The sequence below is a fragment of the Anolis sagrei genome, chromosome 1 (genome assembly GCF_037176765.1).
Source record: "Anolis sagrei isolate rAnoSag1 chromosome 1, rAnoSag1.mat, whole genome shotgun sequence".
In the NCBI taxonomy this organism is placed as follows: Eukaryota; Metazoa; Chordata; class Lepidosauria; order Squamata; family Dactyloidae; genus Anolis; species Anolis sagrei.
The window spans coordinates 96,018,565-96,046,142 of NC_090021.1; the positions used below are offsets into that span (position 1 = coordinate 96,018,565).

Here is a 27,578-nt window from a genome sequence, read left to right on the forward strand (position 1 = left end):
CAATGGGTTTCCATGAGTGAAGCGGGACTTAACATCTTGTCACCAAAGTCCTAGTTTTACACAACTGTATTTCTTTGACAACTGTAGATATGCCGAGAGAATACTCAGCATCTACAAGACAAATATGCAGTAACTCTATACATATACAGTAGAGTAACTCTATACATATACAGTAGAGTTTTCCTTAATCCCTCCTTATTATCCAACATTTTCGCTTATCCAATATCCTGCTGGCCCATTTATGTTGGATAAGCGAGACTCTACTGTACATTCATAACACAACTAGGCTTCTAGTAGAGTGTGAACTCTCAGTATGGCAATGATATTTATTCTTAGTTAGAAAAATTTACTATAAAATAAAATAAATGTTTTCCTCTGAGTGCTTTTTAAAAAATGCATCAAAAAGAATAATATTATAAGAAAACCATGTTCCTGTCTGGGAAGATGTTCAGTTTTTTGAAAAGAAAAAAAATCAATACAACTATCTTAAGAGGTTCTAGACAACCTGACTTGGTATATGTTAAAGTAAACTGGTGGGGAGGAATACAATGCTAACCACATATTTAATAAGAATTGCAATTGGCCATACTTGATTGCTGACAAATTACTGCTTTCCTAATGTATTATGGCCTGATCACACAAGATTATTTCCAGCATGAATTCCCATTATGGGTAAGAAAACCACATGTATGAAATATATAGCAAGCCCTGAAAGCCACAATCAGTGGTGGGTTTGTTCACAGACTTTTTTCTTTTCATATATTTTTCTTATATTTTCTTCTATTTCCAGCTTCCAGTCAGATCTCTTGCTTCTTTGTGTACAGTCTGTGCATATAAAGTCTCCTAAAAGTGCTATGATATATAGTGCTTTATCCCATCAGGTTAGCCAGATTTAGGTGTTGTGATGAATTGGCAGATGTACCAATTCATCACAAGTCATCTGATTAAAGTCCTCCATCTTTGGAGGTCTTTAATCAGATACTGGATTATCATGTCTCAGGTAGCTGTACCTTTAACAACAACAACAACAACAACAACAACAACAACAACTTTATTTTTATACCCCACCACCATATTCCTAAAGGGACTCGGGGTGGCTTACAAGGGGACAAGCCCAGAAATACAGATTAAAACACACACAATAAAATAAAATCAACAACAAACATCAGGAAAAAACATTTCACAATTGCACATTTTAAAAACAGTATCATGGCTGAACAATTAAGTGCTGAGTGTGGAGAGCTCATGATATGTGCAATGGTTCCTAAGACTTACTGTTGTTTCTTTTTACATGAGCTTTCATGGATATAAACCTGCTTCTTTGGCTGCAATACACAATGATAATGAATATTCAGGTATAAAGCATATTTGCACAATTTTGGAAGTGGAATGAAATTCAATAGGATCCAGAAAAACGCAAATCATGATTATTGTCCTAAGTTTTCAAATCCTGGTTTGTAAGAGAGTTTTATTCTATCTGTTTCACATGTTCCACTGCAAAAACTTAATAATCCTAATCTAGCTTTGTTGTGGTGACAGTAAGAATAATTGCAAAACAACAGCTGAAACTAAACAAAATGAAACTAATCATTAACATATTTCAGTCTTCTCAAGACTACAAAATGCAGTTCTAGTTGTGCTTGTATAGACCTAAGTCCTCATGATGTCAAGAGAAAACTGAGCATAGTCAGGAATGCAGGACTTACTTGAATGACTGCAAAATCACTTTTCCAAACATAGAAGTAAAGGGATGAATAATGGGTAGTAAGGACATAAGACAGCTATGTAGTTTTGTAAATGAAAAGAAGTCTCAAGAGGCAGCATGTGTGAAGAAAGAAAAAAGTCTGCTTGTTACATCAGTGGTAAAAACTTCAGGCTGGAGATCGCAGTGCAGCCTTCTTCTCCTCATCCACTGTAGATGGATTGAGGAAGCAACAGCCCTGAGCTTGGAAGACCTCACCAGGATTGCTGATGAACAGGATGCATAGTAGTCATAGTGTCTCCATACATCAAAACTGACTTTGTGGCAAATAACAACAATTTGCCTCTTATATGCCAAATGTCATTTTTGGGAGAATTTCCTGGCCTACTTCCAATTTAATGCTAGCAGAGTGAGGAATTCACTTTGTGCAGTGGATGGCACTTTTGCATGAATAATTGTGACCAGCCAGCTTGAGGAACTACCACACAAGCTAATAAATTTTTCCAAGTTCTGGTCCTGGAGGAACAGGTTCTACCTCTGTAAATGTTGCTTTCATATGTCTCTGCAAGCATGGAAAGTAATCCACTGTCGCATGAACTGACAGGTACTTCCATGTTTTCAGCAATGCTAGGGTCATGTAATTGTCATTTTAAGATGTCCCTTTGTTCTATGTTTCCTCTTCCCTACATGGCTGTTTGATGTTGGTCTGCTAGCATTTCTTCCCACCTCTCCATGTACAACTTGCATATCTGTGGTACTGCTCTCACAGATTTATTTACCTATATCTGACAAAATACGTCATCTCTAGACATTTTCTAGGTCCTCCAGTGTAATTCTATGATATTATTGGGCTGAATATAGAATATTTTGTTGTTGTTCATTCGTTCAGTCATTTCCAACTCTTTGTGACCTCATGGACCAGGCCACTCCAGAGCTCCCTGCTGGCCGTCACCACCCCCAGCTCCTTCAAGGTCAATCCAGTCACTTCAAGGATTCCATCCATCCATCTTGCCAGGCATGGTGGTTCGCGAAAAGGCCTTCTGGTGCATTATTTAAACTGTTATGTTTATTCATATCATGATCTGATCACCATAATATATCCCATATGCATGGGGGCATTGGGGTAATGATACAAAAGGTTTGCTAGGCTAGCCCCTCTTTCACTCAGACTCAGCCCCCCCCCCGAAACTCAGCCCCCCCCCCCCGAAAAAAAATCACCCCCCCCCCCCGAAACGAAATCCTGGCTACAGGCCTGCATCCTGCCCTTGGTCAGCCCTTCTTTCTTTTTCCTTCCATTTTTTCCAGCATAATTGTCTTCTCTAAGCTTACCTTTCTTCTCATGATGTGGCCAAAGTACTTAATCTTTGCCTCTACTACCCTTCCCTTCAATGAGCAATCAGGCTTTATTTCCTGAAGTATGGACTGGTTGGATCTTCTTGGAGTCCAAGGCACTCTCCGAACTTTCCACCAGCACCCCAGTTCAAAAACATCTATTCTATATAGAATATAGACTTCACTATTAAGTGCAGTTTAATGTATCCATGCAAAGTTGGGGAATATGTTATTATTTTTGAAAATATGTTATTATTTTTGAAATTTTTGGTATGAAATAATTACGCAAAAACTATCTAATTTTCTTCAGTGAAAGAACTGCTTACTTAACTATTAAGTAAAATAAGAGCAAGTCAATTAAATTAGCTAAACAGAAACCACATTAACATGATACCAACTGTTGCAATGGGAAATATTTGTAGTGACAGACCATTAAGCACTCTGTTGTGTTCTCTTTAAAATATTCCAAAGGTTTTAGACACTAATAAAATGTTAAATTATATCAGAAAACTGCACATTTTGGTTGCCAAGTGGAAAAACACAGAGAAACACTCACTATAATTAAAATGCTTTGATTAATCAGCAAGACAGAAAAACAATGTACTTTTGCTGCCATCTGCTGATTGACTAAGCACACTGCCAATAAGTAAAAACTGAAAATGCGTAAAGAAGTTTTTTTTTCTTACTTACAGATTATCAAAACCAAAAGAAATATTGGGTTAAGAAATCATTTTGCAAAGTGTTTGTCCAGATTTTCCAGGTCTCTGAAAGCTTCAAAAGGCAGATTTGATCTAAAAGAATTAATGTGTCCTGAGCACTGAATTCTCAGTCAAAATGAACAGACTGAAACAATTTGAGATATGCTTGCAGGAAACCATTTAAGTGCAGGTGGATACAGAAAACTTGGTATGCTACTGTTCCTCTCCTCTTCCTCCTTTTCCTCTGTTGAGTTGGAAGATTCTTTAAGCCGTGTCGGCATTGCAAGGATGGGGAAAGGAGGTCGGAGAAACATAGACTTTTAATCTCAGGTTACAGCAGTATATCTACAGTATTTATTTATTTACTTTATTTGTATACCGCTGTTTCTCAGCCCTTAGGCGGCTCAATGCGGTTAACAACAGCAACAGCAAAAATTCAATGCTAGCATCATACAAACCATTTAAAAACAATTAACACAATAATACACTAAGTAATTACACATCAGTAAACAACTCATTAGCATCTCATAACTAGACTCATGATCCAGCTCATCATCCATAGTTCCGTTTTCCTATATTCATTGCACTGCCTATTCAAACACCTGTTCAAATAACCAGGTTTTCACTTTTCTCCGAAATACCATTAGTGAGGGGGCCGATCTAATGTCCGTGGGAAAGGTGATCCACAGCCGAGGGGCCACCACTGAAAAGGCCCTGTCCCTCGTCCTGCCAAACGTGCCTGTGTTGCAGGTGGGATCGAGAGCAGGGCCTCCCCAGAAGATCTTAAAGTCCTAGTGGGTTCGTAGGCGGAGATGCGTTCGGATAGGTAACATTCAGTAAACAATGAATTAAACATGAGTGGGAAAGAAAAAGTTTTTATTTTATTTTAGCTGGACCTCCTGTAGCTGTGTGCACATGTCTACAATAAGCAAGGTAAAAAGCAGCTGTCTCAAATAAACTCTGATTGAGCATGCATGAACAAAAGAGAAAGCAGATATATCTGCTTACCAGATATCTTAGACAAACACAACAAATCTGGCCACCAGAATGAAAATTGTAAGAAAAAGTGGGGGCTGGAGATTTTGTGTGTGTGTGTGTGAATTCATTTTGGAAGGCATTTTCAAGATGTCTAGAATATTAAAATGTTTTTGCTTACCTATGCAATGCTTAACTCACTTGGTTGTGCCTTTCATATGAACATATGATTGACTTTTCATTAAAAGATTGCTGAGAAATGTTGAATTGTTTTTATTGGTGGTATGGGAACCAATTCCTATGCCTCCCATGTTACTTCTGTCTCTGGTATCAAATTTTATTTTTTTAAAAGTAATGTCCAAAATACATTGATTTCATTTACTGAGGTGTAGTCATCCTGTGATAATGCAGCATTGAGAGCAACATCCACTGTTTTAACGTGGTGAGATGTGTTCCATCTCAGCAGCAGAGTAGCAAAGGGCAAGGCCAGATGTCTTCATTGTGTCTGGTTGTGATCCCTAGGTTGTGCCAGTCAGCTTTCATATGATATTTTCAGGATGTCTACGCCCTACACCACTGGGGAAATCATACTGTTTAGCTAGTATTACGCCACCTGATATCCGCCAGGAAGTAGCAGCCAATAATAAAAGGACCAAGGCAGTGACATCTCTGGCCCATCCCCTGTTTGTATATCAGTCAGAACGCCAACACCTTAAATCAAGAAATAGTTTTCTAAGATCTACAGGGATACTTGCAGGAATACCTCAGCAAGCGAGAGTGGCAGGCTAAAACCTGGAACCTCAAACCATGGCTGATACCATAGAAGACTGGGCAACTTGGAAGGAGCTGATCAGACTGCGTTCTGGCACCACGAGATGCAGAGTCACCTTAAGAAATGGGGCCACAAAGTGGAGTCCATGACATGCGAGTGTAGAGAAGAGCAAACCACATACTACCTATTGCAATGCAGTCTGAGCCCTGCCACATGCACAATGGAGGACCTCCTTACAATTACACTAGAGACACTCCAAGTGGCCAGCTACTGGTCAAAGGACATTTAGTATAATGCCAAGTTTTGAAACTTTGTTTTTTAAAATACATTACAATTGTGCCCTTGGTTCGCTTTCAATACAATAAATAGATTAACTGAGATATACAGTACCTTATTTTACTTCTAGGCAGCAATGTTCACATTCTTTGCTCATTGTACATGAATTCACATCATTTGTATACATTTGAAATGTCTGTGATAATCTTTGTAATTGTGTATATTCCTGATTTGTACGCAGGTACAAGGATTCTCCTAAATCTATATCCAGTACCTGGCTCTCTCTGGGTAACATAAACACATGTATGTTTGTGCAAACCCATAAGTACACAATCACTTTATGACAGCTAAAAATGTAGCCTTCTTTAACTTTCATGGAGTACATTTTTGCCTCTAATGAACAATGTATAGGTTAACTATGCTCAAAAGTTTAAATCACAGCAGTGTCTAAAATACATATATTAGGGAGATGAAACATTGTGCAACTGAAATAGCCTAACTGTTGCTCAGAAGAGGAAGGTCTGATTTCTTTTCCTCCTCCTTCCACCAATATAGCTTGTTGTGTACCTTCAAGTCATTTCTGGCTTGTGTCAATCCTATCATCAGGTTTTCCTGGAAAGGCTTATTCAGATATGTTTGGCTTTGCCTCCCTCTGAGGCTGAGGGAGTGTGACTTGCCAGAGTAGTTTCCATGGCTGAGTGGGAATTTGACCCTGGTCAGTAGTCCAACACTGCAGAACGTGATAAGCAGAGCTTATGGAAATGACTTTTTGGGCTATGGCTTTTATAATCCACCAGCCAGAATAACCATTGGAGATGCTAGTTGGGATATGTAAAGATCTTCTGATTTCCTGGCTACAGTTTGCATCTGCAGTAATCTTTGTGCCTAGAAATACAAAGTCTGTCACTGCCTCCCCGTTTTCTCCCTCTAGTTGCCAGTTATCAATCAGTCTGGTTGCCATCATCTTGGGTTTTTGGTTGTTTTTACCATCCTTGTGGGAGGCTTCTCTCATGTTCCTGCACTGGGAGCTGGAGCTGACTGAGGGAGTTCTCACCAGATTCGAACCTGCGACCTTCAGTCTACACCGCCATATAATTCAGTTGAAAGCAGATAGTCTGCATTTTATTTGGCAGTGCAGAAGGGGTCCAAAAGGGTTGCAATGCAAAATTGAATCCTATGTATGTCTGCATAAGAGTAAGCAAAAGGACCTGTTGATTTGTGTGCCTTCAAGTGATTTCCAACAAAAGGTGATGCTAAGGCAATCTTATCTTGGCAAGATGTGTTCAGAGGACAGTTGCCTTCCTCTAAGGCTGAGAGAGTGTGACCTGCCCAAGGAAGAGAAGACCCGTACTGGGCAAGGTGGCTTCTTCTTTTTTTTTCTTTTTTAAAAAAATATTTTATTATATTGTCGAAGGTTTTCATGGCCGGAATCACTGGGTTGTTGTAGGTTTTTCCGGGCTATATGGCCATGTTCTGGAGGCAATTTTTCTCCTGACGTTTTGCCTGCATCTATGGCAAGCATCCTCAGAGGTAGTGAGGTCTGTTGGAAGTAGGAAAAATGGGTGTATATATCTGTGGAATGACCAGGGTGAGACAAAGGACTCTTGTCTTCTGGGGCTAGCTGTGAATGTTTCAGCTGATCACCTTGATTTGCATTCACTGGCTTGGAAGCGCCTGGGGGGAATCTTTTGTTGGGAGTGATTTTATGTGCCTGTTTGTTTTCCCTCTGTTGTTTTGCTGTTGTAATTTTTGAGTTTTTTAATACTGGTAGCCAGATTTTGTTCATTTTCATGGTTTCTTCCTTTCTGTTGAAATTGTCCACATGCTTGTGGATTTCAATGGCTTCTCTGTGTAGTCTGACATGGTGGTTGTGAGAGTGGTCCAGCACTTCTGTGTTCTCAAATAATATGCTGTGTCCAGGTTGGTTCATCAGGTGCTCTGCCATAGATGCGGGCGAAATGTCAGGAGAAAAATTGCCTCCAGAACATGGCCATATAGCCCGGAAAAACCTACAACAACCCAGTATTTCTTGCTGTTTCTTTGTCAGTGCTGATATGGAGAGTGTCTGGTTTGCCCACCCTGGAACATGCAGCATATCATTGTCCTTCTTTAAGGGTCCCTTTCAAATCTATGATACTATATCTCTCTGTGTGTGAATCATATCTATCTATCTATCTATCTATCTATGGCTGGATGGCTCTTTGTCAGGAGGGCTCTGATTACATTTTCTTGCCCTGATGAAGGGAGTTGGATTGGATGGCCTTAAGTATTTTCTGTTGGTCATGGGGGTTCTGTGTGGGAAGTTTGCCCCGATTCTGTCATTCATGGGGTTCAGAATGCTCTTTGATTGTAGGTGAACTGTGAATCCCAGTGACTGCAACTCCCAAATGTCAAGATCTATTTTCCCCAAACTCCATCTGTGTTCATATTTGGGCGTATTGAGTGCTTGTGCCAAGGTTGGTCCAGGTCCATCATTGTTTGAGTCCACAGTGATCTCTGGTTGTAGGTGAACTAGAACTCCAAAACCAAAGGACACTGCCCACCAAACCCTTCCGGTATTTTCTGTTGGTCATGGGAGAACTGTGTGCCTAGTTTGGTCCAATTCTATTGTCGGTGGGGTTTAGAATGCTCTTTGATTGTAGGTGAACTATAAATCCCAGCACCTACAACTCCCTAATTACAAAATCATAATTTTTTGAGTGATGGTAACTCCTTGTGTTGTGAGACGTTTTGTTGCCAAATTTGGTGTGATTTCGTTCATTGGTTCTTTTGTTTTTAAGGTACTCATTATGCACAGAGCATTTTCATATATATAAACAAAACCATATTCCTATCAACAAGCCATATTCCTAGTATTACACGTATAAAGCCTGAGTAAGTCAACAAATATTAAAGACATTATGCTAATTTACACTGGTGTAGATTATATTTTTCCCACCCTCCCCTCTCTACCCTCAACCACAGTATATTTCTACGAATCTGCAAGGGCGAGGCTTCTCCCATGTCCCCGCATGGGGAGTTGGAGCTGACAGAGGGAGCTCAGTTGCACTCTCCCCAGATTCGAACCTCCGACTTGTCAGTCTTCAGTCCTGCCGGCACGAGGCTTTAACCTATTGCACCACCGGGGCTCCTGGCATCTCATCTGAAACCCTGTGCCTGCCTCCTTCCTGTAGACTCGTGGATCTTGTAGTGTAGTGAGTCCCGGGGCTTCCCTGGCTGAGCATGCGAGAGGCGCTTCCCCTAAACTACAAGCCCCAGAATTCCGCAGGAAGGAGTCCGCCACGGGGCTTCAGATGGGGCGCGTGCTGCTTGGGGCCTCCCTTCCTCGCGCAGGGTGTCTGCAGCTCCTCGGCGGGGCGCCTGGCTGCAGGGGGAGCCCGGGCCCTTTTGCTCGGAGCCAGGGAAGGAGGACGGGATCCGGCCCGGCTGGCCTGCCTGCTTCCTCCCTCCCTGCCTCGCTCGCTCGCTTGCCTCCAGCGGCGTGGAGGGGAAGAGGTTTTGGCTGGCCTCGCCCATCCCGGGCCCTCCTCTTCCTGCCTCCCGCCCCTCCGCACCGCGCTGCCTCTTCCCGGCTCCCCAGGCACGGCGGACCCAGCATGCAGGCTTTCCAGTACCCCCAAGTCTTCCGCGACGAGGCGGCCGTGAGTAGCCCAGCCAAGGGGGTCTCCCCTCCCTCCCTCGCTTCGGGGATTCCCCCTAGAGCCCAGCCTTGAGGACAGCTCCCCTCGCAAAGGGCAATTCCGGGGGAAGGAAACCCAGCCTCCATCTCCAGCACTGTAGGGAATGAATGCATCATCTCGACACCCTTTTCCTTCCCTTGGCTCAGTGCAAGAGGATCATCAGAGCTGGGGTTTGGGATCACCTTGCATGGTATGGTGGCCTTGGGGTTGCTCCTCCTGAGAATCGCGTGGCTCTTGGAAATCCACGCAGGAGAGGCTTCAGAAGGAGAGCTGTGAGTGTGAGTGAGAGAGGGAAGCTCGAGTGAGGTGGAGGAGGAGGAGAAGGGAGGGGGGGAGTGTGTGAGAGAGGGAAAACTCGAGTGGGGTGGAGGAGAAGGAGGAGGAGAAGGTTGCATTCAATGGATGCAGCTTGACACCTCTTACATTGCCATGCTTCTGTGCCATGGCACCCTGGGAGTTGGAGTTTTGCAAGGTGTTTATCATTCTCTGACAAAGAGTGTTGGTGTCTCAGCAAACTATAAATCCCAGGGTTGTGTTGCACTGGGCTATGCCATTTCCAGTGGTGTCAAGCAGTATTCTACAGCAGTGGTTCTTAACCTGTGGGTCCCCAGGTGTTTTGGCCTACAACTCCCAGAAATCCCAGTCAGTTTACCCGCTGTTAGGATTTCTAGGAGTTGAAGGCCAAAACATCTGGGGACCCACAGGATGAGAAACACTTCTACAGAGTAGAGCAGGCATGGGTGAACTTTGGCCCTCCGGGTGTTTTGGACTTCAACTCCCACAATTCCTAACAGCCGGTAGGCTGTTAGGAATTGTGGGAGTTGAAGTCCAAAACACCCGGAGGGCCAAAGTTCACCCATGCTTTGTGTAGATGCAGCTTTCTTCTCTCCCTGTTGACAGTACCAAGGTTCACACCATCTACACCAGTGGTTCTCAACCTGGTGTTTTGGCCTACAACTCCCAGAAATCCCAGCCAGTTTACCCGCTGTTAGGATTTGTTGAAGTCCAAAACACCTGGAGGGCAAAAGTAAATCCATGCCTGGTTGTAGATGCACCTATCTTCTCTCCGTCTCCCCATTGACAATACTGAGGTTCACACCATTTATAGCAGTGGTTCTCAACCTGTGGGTTCCCAGGTGTTTTGGCCTACAACTCTCAGAAATCCCAACCAGTTTACCAGCTGTTAGGATTTTGGGGATTTGAAGGCCAAAACATCTGGGGACCCACAGGTTGAGAACCACTGTTTTACAGTGTAGAGCAGGCACGGGCCAACTTTGGCCCTCCAGGTGTTTTGGACTTCAACTCCATTCATTCCTAACAGCCGGTAAGCTGTTAGGAATAGTGGGAGTTGAAGTCCAAAACACCTGGAGGGCCAAAGTTGGCCCATGGCTTGTGTAGATGCAGCTTTCTTCTCTCCCCGTTGGCAGTACCGAGGTTCACACCATCTACAGCAGTGCTCGACCTGTTGGTCCCCAGATATTTTGGCCTACAACTCCCAGAAATCCCAGTCAGTTTACCAGCTGTTAGGATTTCTGGGAGTTGAAGGCCAAAACATCTGGGGACAACACACTGTAGAATGAATGCAGGTTGACATCACTTGGACTCCCATGGCTCAAGACTATGTAGTCGTGAGATTTGTAGTTTGGTGAGGCACCACTCTTTTGGGCAGAGAAGGCCGAAAATTTATAAAATGACAACTCCCAAGATCCCATACTATTGAGCCATAGCAATTAAAGTGATGTCAAGCTGCATTAATTCAACACACTCTCCTTCTCCAGAGTTTTCCTTTTTCTGCCACTCAAATCTCTCTCCCTGACACTTCCTTTGCAAAGATTTCGAAACTACACGTTTCTTAGGACCAACCCAAATGCCACCATAACATAAAAGATTTAAAGTCTACCAGAATCCTTCACCAGGCCAGGAGATACCATAGTAAAATAAAATCATAGAAAATGACAAGTGGTGACATAAGAGACTGAAGAGTTATTGGGCTGGATATTGTGACACTATGTGCCTAAATGACAATCAAATTGTGCCGAGCTCACAGTCAGCCCTCCATATTCGCAAATTCTCCATCCACAGCTTGAAAATACTCAATTTTTTTTTCAAAATTCAAAACCCATTATTTTGCTATTTTATAGAATGGAAACCATTGTACATGGGACTTGATCATCCACAGATTTGTATATATCCATGCGGTGAAATCCTAGAATCAAGTCTCAGAGTATGCCAAGGCCCCGCTGCATAATTTTGGTGTTATCTAGATTGATTGACAGTACCGAGGTTCACGCCATCTTTGAGTCCTTTTGACTATTAGTATTTAAATTCGTGTTCTGGCTGATGAGAACATGGGAGTTGCTGCAGACCATTATGGTGTGGTTACTTCTATGCTGTTGCATCTGGAGAAGTTTGAGGCTGCTTGATGATGAGAATAAATCAGTATGGAAAATTACTTTTTTGATTTTGCTTTCCAGCTCCTGGTGGAATCCTATAGTCAAAATTAAATTGGTCATATTGACAGTGGGATTCAGAGAGCTGTGGCCCACATACACACACACACTGTTGGATAATAAGGAGGGATTAAGGAAAAGCCTATTAAACGTCAAATTATGCTATGATTTTATAAATTAAGCACCAAAACATGTTTTACAGCAAATCAACAGAAAAAGCAGTTCAATACACAGTAATGTTATGTAGTAATTACTGTATTTATGAATTTAACACCAAAACATCGCAGTGTATTGAAATAACAGTGGATCCGGCCGGGAGGCAGACACACACACACGCATTGCATGGATATATATTTAGAATGGGGGGGGGGGTATCTTGATATCACAGCCTTGTGTTGGCACCTACATCTTCTTTTGCAGGCCAGAGGTCAAACAAACCTGTTTGTTCAGAAATGGAGAAAGGTTTCCTCCCAGCCAGATAGGCAAGGCACTCGGGCTCACTTCAGAGTGTCGACTGACTAGCTCACATCTGCTGTATCTTCACATCTGCACACCTTTGGGTGTTGCTGGTTCTGGCTTCGCCTGCAATGTGACCTGAATTGAGGCTACTTTATGCTGCCTTTCATCACAAGGTGTAGGACATCTTCCTGGCCTTTACTAAGGCAAGCATCTCAGGCGGCAAAAGCCAGGGGACAGCAGAGGCAGTATCCTGCTGATTCCTCCTGACCTCTGAGCCTTTCTCTGTCCAGTGCAAAATTTGTACATATCTCCACTTCATTCCGAAACTGCCATGCTTACTGAAGAGGTAGAGAAACATAGTGTCTTCATTGCAAGTCTTGGAATTAGGTGCAAGTGATGCTCCATTTAGCACCTGTTTTCTCTCAATGCCAGCCTTTCCTTTGCCATTTCCAGGAAGTTCTGGGGCAGGGCATTCATTCTGCTTTCAGTTTCCAATGACTCCTCCCTTCATATTAGCACACAAGCAGATTAAACTGAAACTGTATTTATCATCGGGAGGCCAAAGGACACCTAGCAACACAACTAACAGAAGTAGAATATATCTATTCCAAACTCCATCATACAGGGCCAAATTAAACCACTGATGTTTTGGTATAGAGGGGAAGCATGCTAGATTGTTCCATCAAAGTCCTTTTGAAGGCTCAAACGTTGTACAGTGGGCGCTCACTATTTGCGGGGGATTGGTTATAGGACTTTACAGATACTAAGAAATGCAGGTGCTCAAAAAAAGCATAGGGCACCAGTGAAGATGGCAAGGAGTCCCAGCTGCCGGGCCATTGACCTGTCAGCCACCCTCTTCCACCTTCAAGACATGGCGACTTGAGACCATGGTGGTGCTTCTTCTAGTTTGTTCCATGAATTCTGCATGCCAGGCAGTACATTTAATAAAACCGCTTATGTAGAAACCCTTGAGATGTTTTTGTAGCCATCCTCTTCTTCACTTCCTAGTATTTTTCTTCTTCACTTTCTATGGAGAACTGGTATTAATATAATTTTCTCCATTTTACATTTCAGAATCTTGTAGTCTTGCTTATTTGTCAATAAGATTCTCAGAAAAGAGAAGTACTAAGTTGCAAAACTTCAGTGACTAACTGTTGTTGATAGTTTTTGGCCTTCTTGTATGGAGACATAGACTTGGAAGATGTGAGATGTGTAACATCAGGGTTTAATTTAGCTCTCTACTAATAATTCCACACCAGTTTGTTGGATCCAGACAGTTACCATTACGGAAGCATGAAACAGACTCTGCAGAGCAGTCCTGCACAACCAGTGGCCTCCAGGTGTTTGGGACTCCAACTCCCAGAAACCCTAGCCAACTTGTCCAATGGTCAGGAATGCTGGAAACTGACATCCAGAACACCTGGAGCACCACAGGTTGTGCAGGACTGCCGTATAAGTTATTTGCAGTGTATCAGAAGAAAGCTTGAGTGAGCTAACTATCCCAAAAGTTCTGCGGTTTGTTCCATTGTAGAAAATTACTAAGTACAAGTGATGGGGTTGTTTTAAAAACCTGACAGTTGATAATGTGTATTACAGTTTTGATTCATAGCTGTGATTTGCTAATCTCCTAGGATTTTAAGTAGCATGGAAATTTTTAAAAAAATGAATGTAAAACTTCCTGTTTACTGGGATCATTCCAAAAACATGTACAGTGTGCCTTTGGTATTCACCGAGGTTTGGTTTCAGGACCCCCTCTGAATGCCAAAATCTGGATGCTCAAGTCTGATTACTTTCTATGTCATAGTAAAGTGGTGTCCCTTAGATAAAATGGCAAAACTGAGGTTTCCTTTTCAGATTAAAAATAATAATTTTGATCTGTGGACACAGAATCCAAGGATATGGAATACATCAAATAACTCTTTTCAGATAGCTGAATGAAATTATTGGCCAGTCTAGTGACAGCTTCCATTTTTAATCAGAATATTCTCTAAGGCTCTAAGGTTCTCAACCTGGGGTTCCCAGATGTTTTTGGCCTACAACTCCCAGAAATCCCAGCCAGTTTACCAGCTGTTAGGATTTCTGGGAGTTGAAGGCCAAAAACATCTGGGGACCCCAGTTGAGAACCACTGCTTTAAGGTCTTTTTTTTTTTTTTTAGTAAATGGTTTTATTTTTTAAGGTGATATCTTTATTATTTTTAATCAGGTGCACGATTATCATGGCTGTAAAGTAACTGACCCTTATAGCTGGCTAGAGGATCCTGATAGTGAACAAACAAAGGTAAGTCTTTAATTTTGAACATTGTGGGGCAAGCTAGATTTTGGAATTGAGAAGTTCAAAACATTGTGCAATTTTACTACTTTAGACTAGACTTCGTTCTGTGTTTTCAGATTCTTTCTGAACTACACGGACCTTGAGGTGATGATCTATTGCAGGATTTTCTTAGCAACATTTATTAAGAGATAGTTTCCTATTGTTTTCCTTGGAACCTAAAGGAATATGACTTGCCCAAGGTCACCCAGTGGGTTTCCATGACCAAGTAGGGATTTAAAACTTGGTCTTCTGGAGTCTAGCATTAATACCACTATACAATGCCAGTCTAACAGAATATTGACCAGGGATAACTACAGTTTCTAGTTTGATGCTCCAAGATTTATGTTGGCCAAACGTTCTTCTCCAGGTGCCAAAGCATAACAGAAATATTGTGAATCAATCAACCGATTGATCAATATATAGATAGCTTACGATACTTCCGGTGGAGGCAGCATGGAGGCTGCAGCAGCTTACTGAAGCTCCTAGAGCTTCAAAGCTGTTAACCTCACTCAAAGGGTCGGGGGAGTCACAATCTCCCCCCAACGACGACAGGCGAAGTCGTGTTGGCTTTTTACCAAGGCAAAGCGACAGGAGGGGTTTCCCTGGAAGCCTCTACTTGTGGCTAGGGTCCTTGGAAATAAGACCCGAGTTGAGGACGCCGACCCAAGGTCCGGCAGGCGGCCTACCGCCTCCATTCAAAACTCAACAGCATCTACTACTGAAGAGAAGAAGAAGAACTTAAGAAAGATAAAGCACACGGAGGGAAAAGGAAGGAGAGGAAAGAAGGAAGTGTATAGAGATATCCGTAGGAAGCTAACTGCAAGAGAAAATGAATGGAATGGGAAAGGAATGTAAATAAACGAAGGGCCCTGAGGACAGGACTCTCACAAGATACTCACGAACACCGAGAAGGCCAGTAAGCTCGGGGGAAGAGCGCCAAGGTTGTGAGCCGAGCCGAGAGGAGGCAGAGACGCGAGAGACAGCGGAGCGGCGGCAACAGCGCGGAGAACGCGGAAAGGAGGGACGCGGAGGCTTGGGCCTCGTGGAGTCCTTGGCTGCCTGTGACGGGCCGGGGAGATAGCTAGTGAGTGCCGCGGAGCAGGAAGCCCCTTGCAGGAGGGACCACGAATTCCAAGACGGAAAGAAGTGAAAAGCCGTAAAGTAAAGAAAGGCTGAAAAAGGGCCGGAAAGGCGGAAGAAAGGCCGCGAGAGAAAGGAGCAGGAGAAGAGTACTACTGGAGGAGCAAGAGGAATCGAAATACAATTCTAACAAGCTCCAAATAGTACGAGGAGGAGGAGAAGGGAAGAGGAAAGGAAATTATAGCACCCCAGCGTCTTGGAAAAGAAGAGCCGAGCGTGAACAAGGAGTAAGGAAATATCCAAGCACTGGATCGATTCTGATTTAATCTAAACCAACTCAAACCCTGCTGAAGAAGTAAGAATAGAAAACAGCAAAGGTAAAAAAACTGGATTAAAGAGATTGACATAATTTAATTGAGAGTAAAATATCTTGATATATGTAATACAGTACAATATAATATAATATAATTAACGAGGTATTATAGAGGCAATAAAAAAGGAATTGATTGTAAGACTGTATTATTTAACTTCCATGTGAATGCTGAAAGTACAAACTGCACTAGGGGTTACCTGGTACTACATTGAATTGTATAGTATTTTGTGGCAATTTATGGCATGATATTAGAGAAATATACTTACGATAGGAATTAATAATAGCTTAAACTGTGTTGTATTGTAATGTGAAATATCTTGTTATGGTAATAATTCACTGTAATTTATTAATAAGTTAAATGTTGTAGCGAAGCAAAGCAATTGGCACCTGCAATATATCATAGTAACAGTGGCAAAGAGCTTGCTACCAAAATAGAGGTAGTGACCTTGGGAAGATTAAAAAGAAAGAAGAGGACTATTCGAAAGAAGCTGCAAGAAATTGCTGAGGGCAGCCATCTGAACACAGGACTTTGTGGATAAACAGAAGCTGCAAGAACCCAAAGGATTCAAAGGAGCTGCAGGAAAAGAGGAACTCTCAATTTTGAAAGCCAATAATTACAGAAGCATGGAGCAGTTTACAACAATAAAAGGTACTAGGCTAACAGGGTCAAGAAGACACTCACTGCATTCCCTGCAAAGTGAAAAAACACAAAAGCCATCAGAAGAGAAACCCCCTAAAGCTCAAGAGGAACCCTCTTTGGCAGATATAATGGCAGAACTAATTAAAATACAAGGGACTCAAATAAAACTACAAGAAGCACAAGAAGAGACGCAAGCACTGCAAAAAAAATTAGAAACTAAAATGGAGAAAATGATTAAAGACGAAATGGGAAAGTTAGGAGAAGAAATAAAAGAGGAGCTATCGGTGGTAAGAGCAGAGATGAGTACAATGCAAACTGAAATAAATGAAATAAAGAAAGAAAATACGGTACGGAAGAAAATTTTAGAAAAAACAAACAAAAGGGTGGACAAGTTAGAAGAAATAACTGAGAAAATAAATAAAATACAAGAAAGGACGGACAGAAATGAAACAGATTATCAAATTAGAATCAGGAATATAGAAGAAAAAGAACAAGACAACTTAAGGAGTATAGTAACAGAAATAACGGCAAAGATCTTAGATCTGCCATTACAGGAAATGGACAAAAATATAGACAGACTCTATAGAGTGCAAACACTATACGCAAAGAAAAAAGGAACAGCCAGAGACATTGTGGTCCACCTAACAAGAAAATACTTAAGGGACCAAATCCTCAAAAATATCGCCAGAGAACCCACAACTTTCAGAGGTAAAAAAGTAATTATCCTAAAGGAAGTGTCAGCTTATGATATGAACAAGAGAAAACAATATTACTTTCTAACCGATGAACTAAAAAGATTGCAGATAAAATTCAGATGGGAAAGAAGAGAGGGTATAATGGCAACCTACAAGGAAGAAAAGCACTGGATAACATCACTAGAAAAAGCCAAGTTTTTCTACCAAAAAATTAAAAGAGATCAAGAGGATAAGAAAAAACAGCCGGAAAGGAATTCAACCAGAGAGGAAGAGAGAGAATCAAGCGAGGATGACATGGAAGTAATGGAAATGCGAGATCCAACTAAAAGGAGCAAAGGAGAAAAGAGAGCAAGGCAAATATCACCCGAAGACTATAGCAAACAAATACATAAAAACAAGACAATAAAGGACTTAATAGACTTGAAACTTGATGATGGCGCTGAAAATACTGTCGAATAATGTAAACGGGCTAAACAGTCCGAATAAAAGGAAGCTGATCAGTAATATGTTTAAGAGTCTAAAATGTGAGGTAATAGCGGTTCAGGAGACTCATATAATGCAAAGACATATTGCCCATTTGGAAAACAAATATCTAGGTAAACTATTTTGTTCCTCAGCAGCAAAAAAGAAGAGGGGGGTGGCATTATATATTAAAGAAAATCTGAATCCAGAGCTAGCTTTTAAGGATGATGATGGAAGAGTAATCGGGGTGAAGTGTGTAGTTAACGGTCTTGAGTTATTAATCTGTAACATATACGCTCCTAACGGAGCCAAATCAAACTTCGTAAAGTCTTTAAAAAAAGAATTAACTGAGCACAGGACTAGTAATATTATTGTTTTGGGAGACTTCAACGGAGTGTTAGACAATAAAATAGACAAAGCAGGAAGGAAAACAAGGGGAGGAGATCCTAAAGGAGGGAAATTACCAGCGATCTTCACACAGCTACAAAGGGAATTTCACATACAGGATATATGGCGGACCCTATACCCAGAAACAAGAGACTATACTTTCTTCTCCCAAAGACATGAGACATGGTCTCGTATAGACATGTGCTGGATGTCCAGAGCTCTGGTAGGCAAAACCAAGAAAGCAACAATATTACCCAGAACCCTTACGGACCATTGTCCATTGAAAATCGAAATGATAATCAACCAGCAAGAGAGAAGATGGAAGTTAAATGACTCATTAATACAATCAGAGGAAGATGTAAATCAGAACAAAAAAATATTAAAGGAATATTTTGAGAAAAACATGGACAAAGGAACCAAACTGGGAATAGTTTGGGACGCCAGCAAGGCGGTTATCAGGGGACATCTTATACAGCAAGGGGCCATTAGAAATAAAATAAGGAAAGAAGAACAACGGAAATTAGCTGAGAAACTCGAAAAGAAGGAGAATGAACTAAAGAAAAGACCGGGAAGCAAAAAAATCCAACTAGAGCTAGAAATGCTAAGGAAGGAAGTAAACGCGACACAATTAAATCAAATGGCTAGGAAATTAAAGTACTTAAAGGCCCAATACTTTGCGAAAGCTAACAAGCCGGGTAAATTTTTGGCCAGAATGCTGGCAAAGAGAAAACAGAAGAGCTATATAACACAAATAACAGAAGAAGGTAAGATCTATACGGAGGAAAAGGAAATAGCAAACAAATTCAAGGAATACTATCAAAAATTATATGAAAAAGACGAAGTGAAAGAAGAGGACATAATGAAATATATTTCAGACCAAAAAATCCACAAAATATCTGACGCGGAAAGAGGGCTTCTGAACAAGGAGATAGAAGTGGAAGAGATTACAAGAGCCATAAAGAGGATGGCTAATAATAAAGCTCCAGGCCCAGACGGGCTGACGGCACAATATTATAAAACATTCAGAGAAGAGTTAATGCCCTGCCTTAAAGAAACAATAAACAATATTTTGAAAGGAGGGGAGATGCCAGAGACGTGGCGTGAGGCATACATATCAGTAATACATAAGGAAAACACGGAGACAACTAAACTAAAAAATTATCGCCCTATCTCTCTCTTAAATAGTGACTGTAAGATCTTTATGAGCATAATAGCAGAAAGATTTAAAGTATTATTAAGAGAAAAAATCAAAGAGGACCAAAAAGGATTCTTACCAGGAAGGCAAATGAGGGACAACATCCGAACAATCCTTAACATCATAGAATATTACGAAAAAAACCATCAAATAGAAGTAGGTCTGCTTTTTCTGGATGCAGAAAAAGCTTTCGACCAAACAAACTGGGATTTCTTGTTACTGTTGTTGAAAGAAATGGACATAGGTTACCCAATACTAAATGTAGTAGGAACAATGTACTCTAGACAAACAGCCAAGGTACTAGTTAACGGCATTCGCACAGAAGAGATTAAAATACAAAGAGGGGTACGACAGGGATGCCCTCTTTCCCCGCTTTTGTTTATAATGGTACTGGAAGTTTTATTAGAAAATCTAAGAAGGAACAAAGAACTAAAGGGCCTCAAAATAAGATCAGAAGAATATAAAACGTTAGCTTTTGCAGATGATGTAGTTTGCATTATAGGAAACCCGGTAGAATCGGCCCAAAAATGGATCTCCAAGATCGAAGAATTTGGTAAACTCGCAGGGCTCAAGATAAACAAAAACAAAACAAAAATCCTCACAAAAAACGTTAGGGAAGAAAGAAAGGAAAAAATACTCTCGAACACCGGAATAGAAGTGGTCAAAAAAACTAAATATTTGGGCATTATAATTTCAACATCAAATATAAATCTGTTTAAGGACAATTACGAGAAAATGTGGGACAACATAAGGAAGAAATTTAACAGTTGGAAGTATTTAAATTTATCAATACTGGGGAAGATATCAGCTTTCAAAATGAGTGTGTTACCCAAAATAACTTTTCTGTTTCAAATGATACCGATTATTAAATCCAATACATGTTTCAAAAAATGGAACAAGGATATAATAAAATTTATATGGGATGGGAGAAAAGCCAGGATAAAGATGAAACATCTCACTGATGCCAAAAGTAGGGGAGGAATGGCTATGCCAGACATGCAGGTCTATTTTGAGGCCTGTGCACTATCATGGGTTAAAACTTGGGCCACCTTAGAGCAAAAAAAAATATTAACTATAGAAGGGTATGACATTAGACGAGGGTGGCATGCCTATCTCTGCTATGGAAAGGCAAAGATAGAAAAGAATTTCACAAATCACTACATCAGAGGCCCCCTGCTAAGGATCTGGAATAAGTATAAAGGGTTCATGTATGATAAGATACCCATGTGGACATCACCAGGAGAGGCATTCCATAAAAGAGAATTACCAAAGAACAGATGGCTGAACTACAGACAATTGCTGGTCAAAACTAATAATGAGTGGTATTTGAAATCGATGGAGGAACTGAAAAAAGAAGATAATGAAATGAATTGGCTTCAATACATGCAAATTAAAGAATGTTTAAAAGAAGATCAAAAGGTGGGGTTCAGCGAAAATGAATCTTGTTGGGACACAATCATGAAAAAAGGGAAAAAATTGATTAGAATCCTATACCAAAAATTATTAGAATGGAACAACGAGAAGGAGTTGGTGAAAGAAAACATGGTAAAGTGGGCTAAGGATATAGGTCACTCTATATTGTTAAAAGAATGGGAACAAGTGTGGAAGATTAAATTGAAATACACCAAAGCTAATAGTATTGTAGAGAACTGGTTCAAAGTCTTCTACAGATGGCATCTGACACCCGTTCAATTGGCAAAATTCGGCAACAATCATAACACCCAATGCTGGAAGTGCGGGAAAGAGGCTGGAACGTATTTTCATTTATACTGGGATTGTAAGAAGATCAAAGCGTTTTGGGCGATGGTCCATAAACACACACAAAACATCATGAAAATAAAGTTTAATATTAAACCTGAATATTATCTATTAAATATAACTGATTTGGGACTGAAGAAAAACGAAGAAAAAATTTTGTTTCATTTGTCATCAGCGGCCAAAATATTAATAGCACAAAAATGGAAAAACAAAGAAACTCCAACGAATGAAGATTGGATAAAGAAAATAATAGACCTCAGGGATTGTGATATGCTATCAAACCAAATAGAAAAGCAAAGCAAGACTAAGCAAATAAATTGGAACTTCTTGAACGAATATCTAAAAAACAAATGTAAATTAGATATTTAAAAAACCTACGGGTATGAAGAATAAGAGGCATGAGGAGAAAAGGGGAAAAAAAAATGGCAAAGCGAGAAAACTGCTCCTCTGTGGACTGAACGGAAGTGACTCAAATTACCCACCCCCCGTGTTTGATCCCCTACCCCCTCCTCCCCATCTACTCCCTATCTTTGCCCTACCCTAATTTACCCTGCATGCCTGTCTAATTTCCATAACTTTCTATCACTATAACTGTTCCCACTCTTTCACTGTAAAGGAAAACTGCATAAAAATAAATAAATAAAAATTAAAAAAAAAATATATAGATAGCTTACCACTCTCCATAGTCCCTCACCATTGATTTTATTGGCTAGAACTGATGGAAGTGGTTGTAAGTTGTTTTGTAGCTGGAAATCTACAGTTATCCAACCCAGTTCTAAGCTAGATGGACCGCCACTATAATTTTATCTAAAGCAGTAGTTCCCAACCTGTGGTCTACAAGAACTAAAATATAGTCCGCGGTCTCACCGTTACTACACTGTTGCAATGAAAGCAACTGGTCTTGTGAAACCCTCTTATAGTGCCGAGGCTTATTAAATATGATTTTCTGTGGTCGAGCAGATGGCAACTACTAGATGGCATATGTTTTGTATCAGAAACTAGAGCTGATGTGGTCTGTCCAATTCAGTTTTCTGAATCAGCACTCCAAATAGCCAAACCGAATCTAAAGTTGACCAATCCTTTTGGTAGTAATGTTGCAGAGTGGTCCCTGGTCAAAGTGGTCCCTAGTCAAAAAAAAGGTTGGGAACCACTGACAGACTAGAATAATCTGTGTCAGAATCCTCACAACCAGCCAAAATAGATGGATAATATTAAACCAGACAGAACAGTGGTCTAAGGCAGCTTCATATATTTGTTTTTCCACTCTTCATCACATTCACTGTAGGAATCCTGTTCAACTTGGGATTGAATTTCAATTTGGGAAGAATCTTTCCAGCAGAGGGTAGGGGCATGGGGTACATGAGGAAAGCAGAGTGGGGACAGGTATAATTCATACCAAATTGATCCATTTTCTCACCATACAAACAAAATACAGCTCTAAAGACGGAATCAACATTTTTCCTTCCCACTTGGATCTACACAGTAGCTTTTCTATCTAAGAAGCTCATCTCTGCTCTGTGAAGAGTATTTATACTTTAAATACAAGTTGAGTATCCCTTATTTGAAATGCTTGGGGCCAGAAGATTTTTTTATTTCAGGATTTGAAATATTTGCATATACATAATGAGATATCTTGGAGATCAGATTTAGGTCTCAGCGCAAACATAATTTCTGTTTCATATATATTATCTTGGCGGAACAATATTTTGTAATAATCATCTGCGTGAAACAAAGATTTCACGCACATGATGGTTTATGCTGAACCATCATGTGGACAAATTTGGATTTTGGAGCATTTCTGGATAAGGGTGCTCAACCTGTACCTTGTTATTGGTGATCACCACTGAGAAATAACAGTGGAAAAAACGTGTGCCTAGATCCTGTGATACTTCTTTCAGTATAGCCAAAGTATATTGGCATGTTAGTATGGATGAAACAGGAATATAGTTCTAGATGAGGAAAATCAACAGCATGGGCATCACTCCCAATTGCCAAGAAGGAAGTTCAGAAAATGAGTTTCCTTGAATTTTGGTGGTGAAGTGGTAGGGACAGAACAGTTATTGTGTACAGTACAGATTTGATATATGGCTGTGAGTATTATTGTGGAGGCTAAGGCAGTGAGTCCTACTTTTTAAAAATCTTGGACAGAGCAATCAAACAAAGAACTCACCTGTGAGAAAGGGCCAGGATATCAAGCGGAAGGCCTCTGTTATTTATGGAATTTCTAGGCTTCAGTTCTTTTCTACGCATTTGAGAACAGCCAGTGAATATTGCTTCAGGCAGTATCAGAAGAGCCAGTGTGATATAATGGTTTAAGCACTGGATTGTGACTCTGGGGGGTTCGAATTGCTGTTTGGCCATGGAAACCCATTGGACGACCTTGGATAAACCACACACTCAGCCCACTGTGATAGATTTGCCATAGAGTTGCCATAAGTCAGATGTAACCTGAAGATACACAACAATACAGTATCAGGATATTTTGTATCCCATTTTGATTCCTTGGCCAAGAAAATTATTTGTATGCTGTTATGATTCTTGGTTATGACACTTAGACCCCATATACACCTGTTTGTTTCAGAATGCAGATTAACTGGATTATATGAGTCTACATTGTCATATAATCCAGTTCAATGCAGTTAATCAGCATTCTGATGCTGCATTATATGGCAGTGTAGATCCAGCCTTACATCAGATGTGCAAACACTACATACACCTTCATTTTTCACCTCCTGATTTGTCTCTGCAACAGAGGTAATCTGCTGTGTTGTTACGTCCTTTTCCCTAGGTGAGATATTAAATTTCATTATACTCAAATTACTAGTTGGGCAAAGAAAACTTTCATAAAAGCACACCCAGATGCTTCCAGCAAGTTGAGAAGTGTTGAAAGCTAACTCTCCCTAATGTCATCAGTTGTTGAAGTGTAATAGGTTGAACGGATGTAATTTAATTTCTGTAATCTTGAAGGCTTGTGTTGTAAAACAGTTCAGTTGAAAATACCTGGAAGAGGCAGTGAGTTGTTTCTGAAAAATCATTTCACAATGGAAAGGAGTGTGGTCCCCATTGTATAAGCAATTAACAAAATAAATATGCATGATATTTACATATTCATAGTATTGTTTCAGAAAATAAACAGATTCAGTAGATCAACTCTAGTTGAGACTAACAATTGAATTTAGACTCATAATTTTGTCATTATAGCAATTATGTGATAACCATGGTTTAAATGGGTGTGATCTCGGATTTCACACCTAAATACTTCCTGCCTTAGTGTTTTATTTTTAACGTGCTGTGTAAGCCAATATAAACTAACATATTTCTCCTAATCTAGATGTAAAGCAAGTTTGCAAACTTTTTTGATGATAGGTCCTTTGTGTTTATTATGACTGGCATGACAACAGCTATAACTACACTCTCTAAAAATATTTTAGTCTGTTTTGATGAGTTCAAAAACATGGATGGGATATGCATGAGTTTTGAGACAGGGTCTGTAATTGGCCTGAGTGGAAATCTTGCTCTAATGACAATGCACATTGTGTGTAGTTTGCTTAAAATGAACCCTGATACCATTAATTTGTTGTTTGTGTCTCCCAAGTCATTTCTCACCTACAACAACCCTGAGGTGAACTTATTCCAAGATTTTCTGGGGCTGAAAATGTTTGACTTGCCCAAGGTCACCCAGTGGGTTTCCATGGTCCAGTAGGGATTTGAATCCCAATTTCCAGAGTCATACTACACTTCTGAAGCCACTAGGCAACACTCTCTGTGCCATTAATACTTCTGTCTAAAAGCATGAAAAGTTTGGTTGGTCACTTTCAGTTCTCTGATTGACATTTTCTGTGGTGCATAATAATTTGAAATTACCATAGTTGTTTCCCATTACTTCAGTTGAAGTCTTAAACCAGAACAGTATTATCGGGGGGCTCTTATGAGAAATTGATTATTAGAATTTATTAGAGTTTAGAAAAATACTGATTCGTTTTATAGGAGTAGCTATGTCTTCTCCTAACCTATTTGTTCATACTTATTTCAGCTAACCGGTGGTTCTCAGCGCGTGGGTCCCCAGATGTTTTGGCCTACAACTCCCAGAAATCTCAGCCAGTTTATTAGCTGTTAGGATTTCTGGGAGTTGAAGGCCAAAACATCTGGGGACCCACAGGTTCAGAACCACTGAGCTAAGCGGTTTCTTACAATCTGCCATAATGTATCATGTTCCATCATATGGTGATTTAGGAGTAATCACTATTAAATTCAGTGAGCTATTCTGAGTAAATTTTCATAGGATTTGGATGAAAACCCCAGTGGACCAGTGGAGTTTTCTTCCATAGCATAGGTAGCATAGACTAATGCATAATCTTGTTGTGATCACTGCCACTTTCCTTTTGCATAGACTTAAATAACTACTATGCCAGATCATTTTTCAAGCCTTATATTTTCATGTAGCCTTCCAAAGAGCATTACCTTGTTGTGATAACTCTTCACATTTCATGGTCTCTCCTTCGTCGTGGCTGAAACTATTTTTATTTTTATCTACTTATACAAAAATTGCATGTAATGTTAATTAGGACAAGGAAAAAAGATCTCTTGAGGCTCTTTAACCATTTTTTATTTGTTCAGTTCATGCAGTGAACAAATGGTAAAAAACATGACCTACATCTGTGTATCCCATTCAGGAGGGTTCTTTGATGTGGTATGTGAAAACCAAGCTGATACTGTAGGCTTATCTGCCAAAAGAAATTGACTGCTTAGGCAAGACTCATTTAGAATCATAGAATCATTTCTCATTCTGAAAGAATCAGTCTCAAAACTACTTTAGGTGTACCACAGTTAACAAAGTTGATGTGTTCCTGCGTGTTTGGGTTTTTTTTTTTTAACATAAATTCAATACCAAAGGCAGAAATAAATTGTAAAGAACGGGGATAGGTTCCTAAACCACAAAAAAGAAACACAGTTCAACATGTTTCAGTGTTTTATTCAAAACTTTAAAAAGTATGTGCACACCCGTAAGTCATAAAAACATGAACACTATATAGAGACCATTTAGAAGCTTTATTCCAAAATGCATCCAGTGATGATTTTTTTCTTTCTCCAGCATCCATTTTCATTGTGATTTTCATTTTGATGACCAAACTTACAGATATATGTTGTTTTAACATGATGGGTATAGATGGGGAGGCAGGCTTATCTATTGTCTCCTTTTCTCTCTGTTTTGCTGTTCAAGCATGTTCAATGAGGGATTCTGGGAGAAGCTTCTGTATAACTTGCCTGTTGTAGGGAAGCACACACCGCTAAAGCAGGATTACCAAGAAGAGAATGCCATTCCCTCCCTGCTCAAGCTTTATTGTGATGTTTGTTGTAAATATGCTGCTGCAACATGTCACACTCCTTCACCCTGCATCCAATTCTGATGCAGCTCAAAATCGTTTCTCTAGAGAGAAGGAATAGGAGGAAAATATGTCTCGGCTAACATAAAAAGCCTTTGTTAACAAGAGTCAGTGACTTTGTTAACTGAAATATGTCTTCTACCTGGTGCTATGTATGTTTAGAAGAAAACCCAGCTGTATCCATTGGGGTTTTCATCCCAATCCTATGAAAATGGACTCAGAATTATTTAAAATTTTGATTAAAAATAGCAGAACCTTTAAAGTTCAGTAATGGCAAAAGTTAGCCAGTATGTTACTTTGTCCTGAAAAGTAGGTCTCTACCTTACTCATAAGACCATCCTGATATTATCAAGACACTGATATAATTTTTGGTAGTCATCTGATACTTAATTAACTTGACATTATTCCTTAATGATCCTTGTTGCAGGATTGTTGATGTAATGCAAGTGGGTACATTCCGTTCTTCTTTGAGAATGTAATTATGAAAAAACAACCAATTATTGGCATAACTTTCTCTCTTAAATAGGGACCCCTTGTTGCTTCTAATTACTGTATTCTAGTATGATTCATTTCCTCTCTTCTAGGCTTTTGTTGAGGCACAAAATAAGATAACAGTGCCATTTCTTGAGCAATGCCCAACACGTGGTCTATTTAAGGAACGAATGACTGAACTCTATGACTATCCCAAATACAGTTGCCATTTCAAGAAAGGAAAAAGGTATTCTGTTACTTTGTATGTGTGTCTGTTATAGATTATGATCGAAAACTACCTGATGCTAGTTACAATTTGTTTCTGGGGATCATGAATTTGCATGCTGAACCTTCTCAAAGAGATTTCTGCATTCAGAATACACACACACACACACATCTGCAGGACATACATACCTGAACTTACCATGGAAACAGAAAACCATGAATAGTAGCAAACCCTATCAAAATGAATGACTTA

General features: G+C 40.2%; 1 protein-coding gene across 1 annotated transcript in view; it reads left to right on the top strand.

Annotated features, from left to right (window-relative positions):
* The first annotated feature begins 9,267 nt into the window (after positions 1-9,267).
* Positions 9,268-27,578, top strand: part of PREP (prolyl endopeptidase) — a 91,108-nt gene continuing 72,797 nt past the window's right edge. The window contains exons 1-3 of the mRNA XM_060753103.2: positions 9,268-9,396; positions 14,548-14,622; positions 27,214-27,347. Coding sequence (XP_060609086.2) covers positions 9,352-9,396; positions 14,548-14,622; positions 27,214-27,347 — 254 coding nt within the window. The 5' untranslated portion in view covers positions 9,268-9,351. The remainder of the gene's footprint in view (positions 9,397-14,547; positions 14,623-27,213; positions 27,348-27,578) is intronic.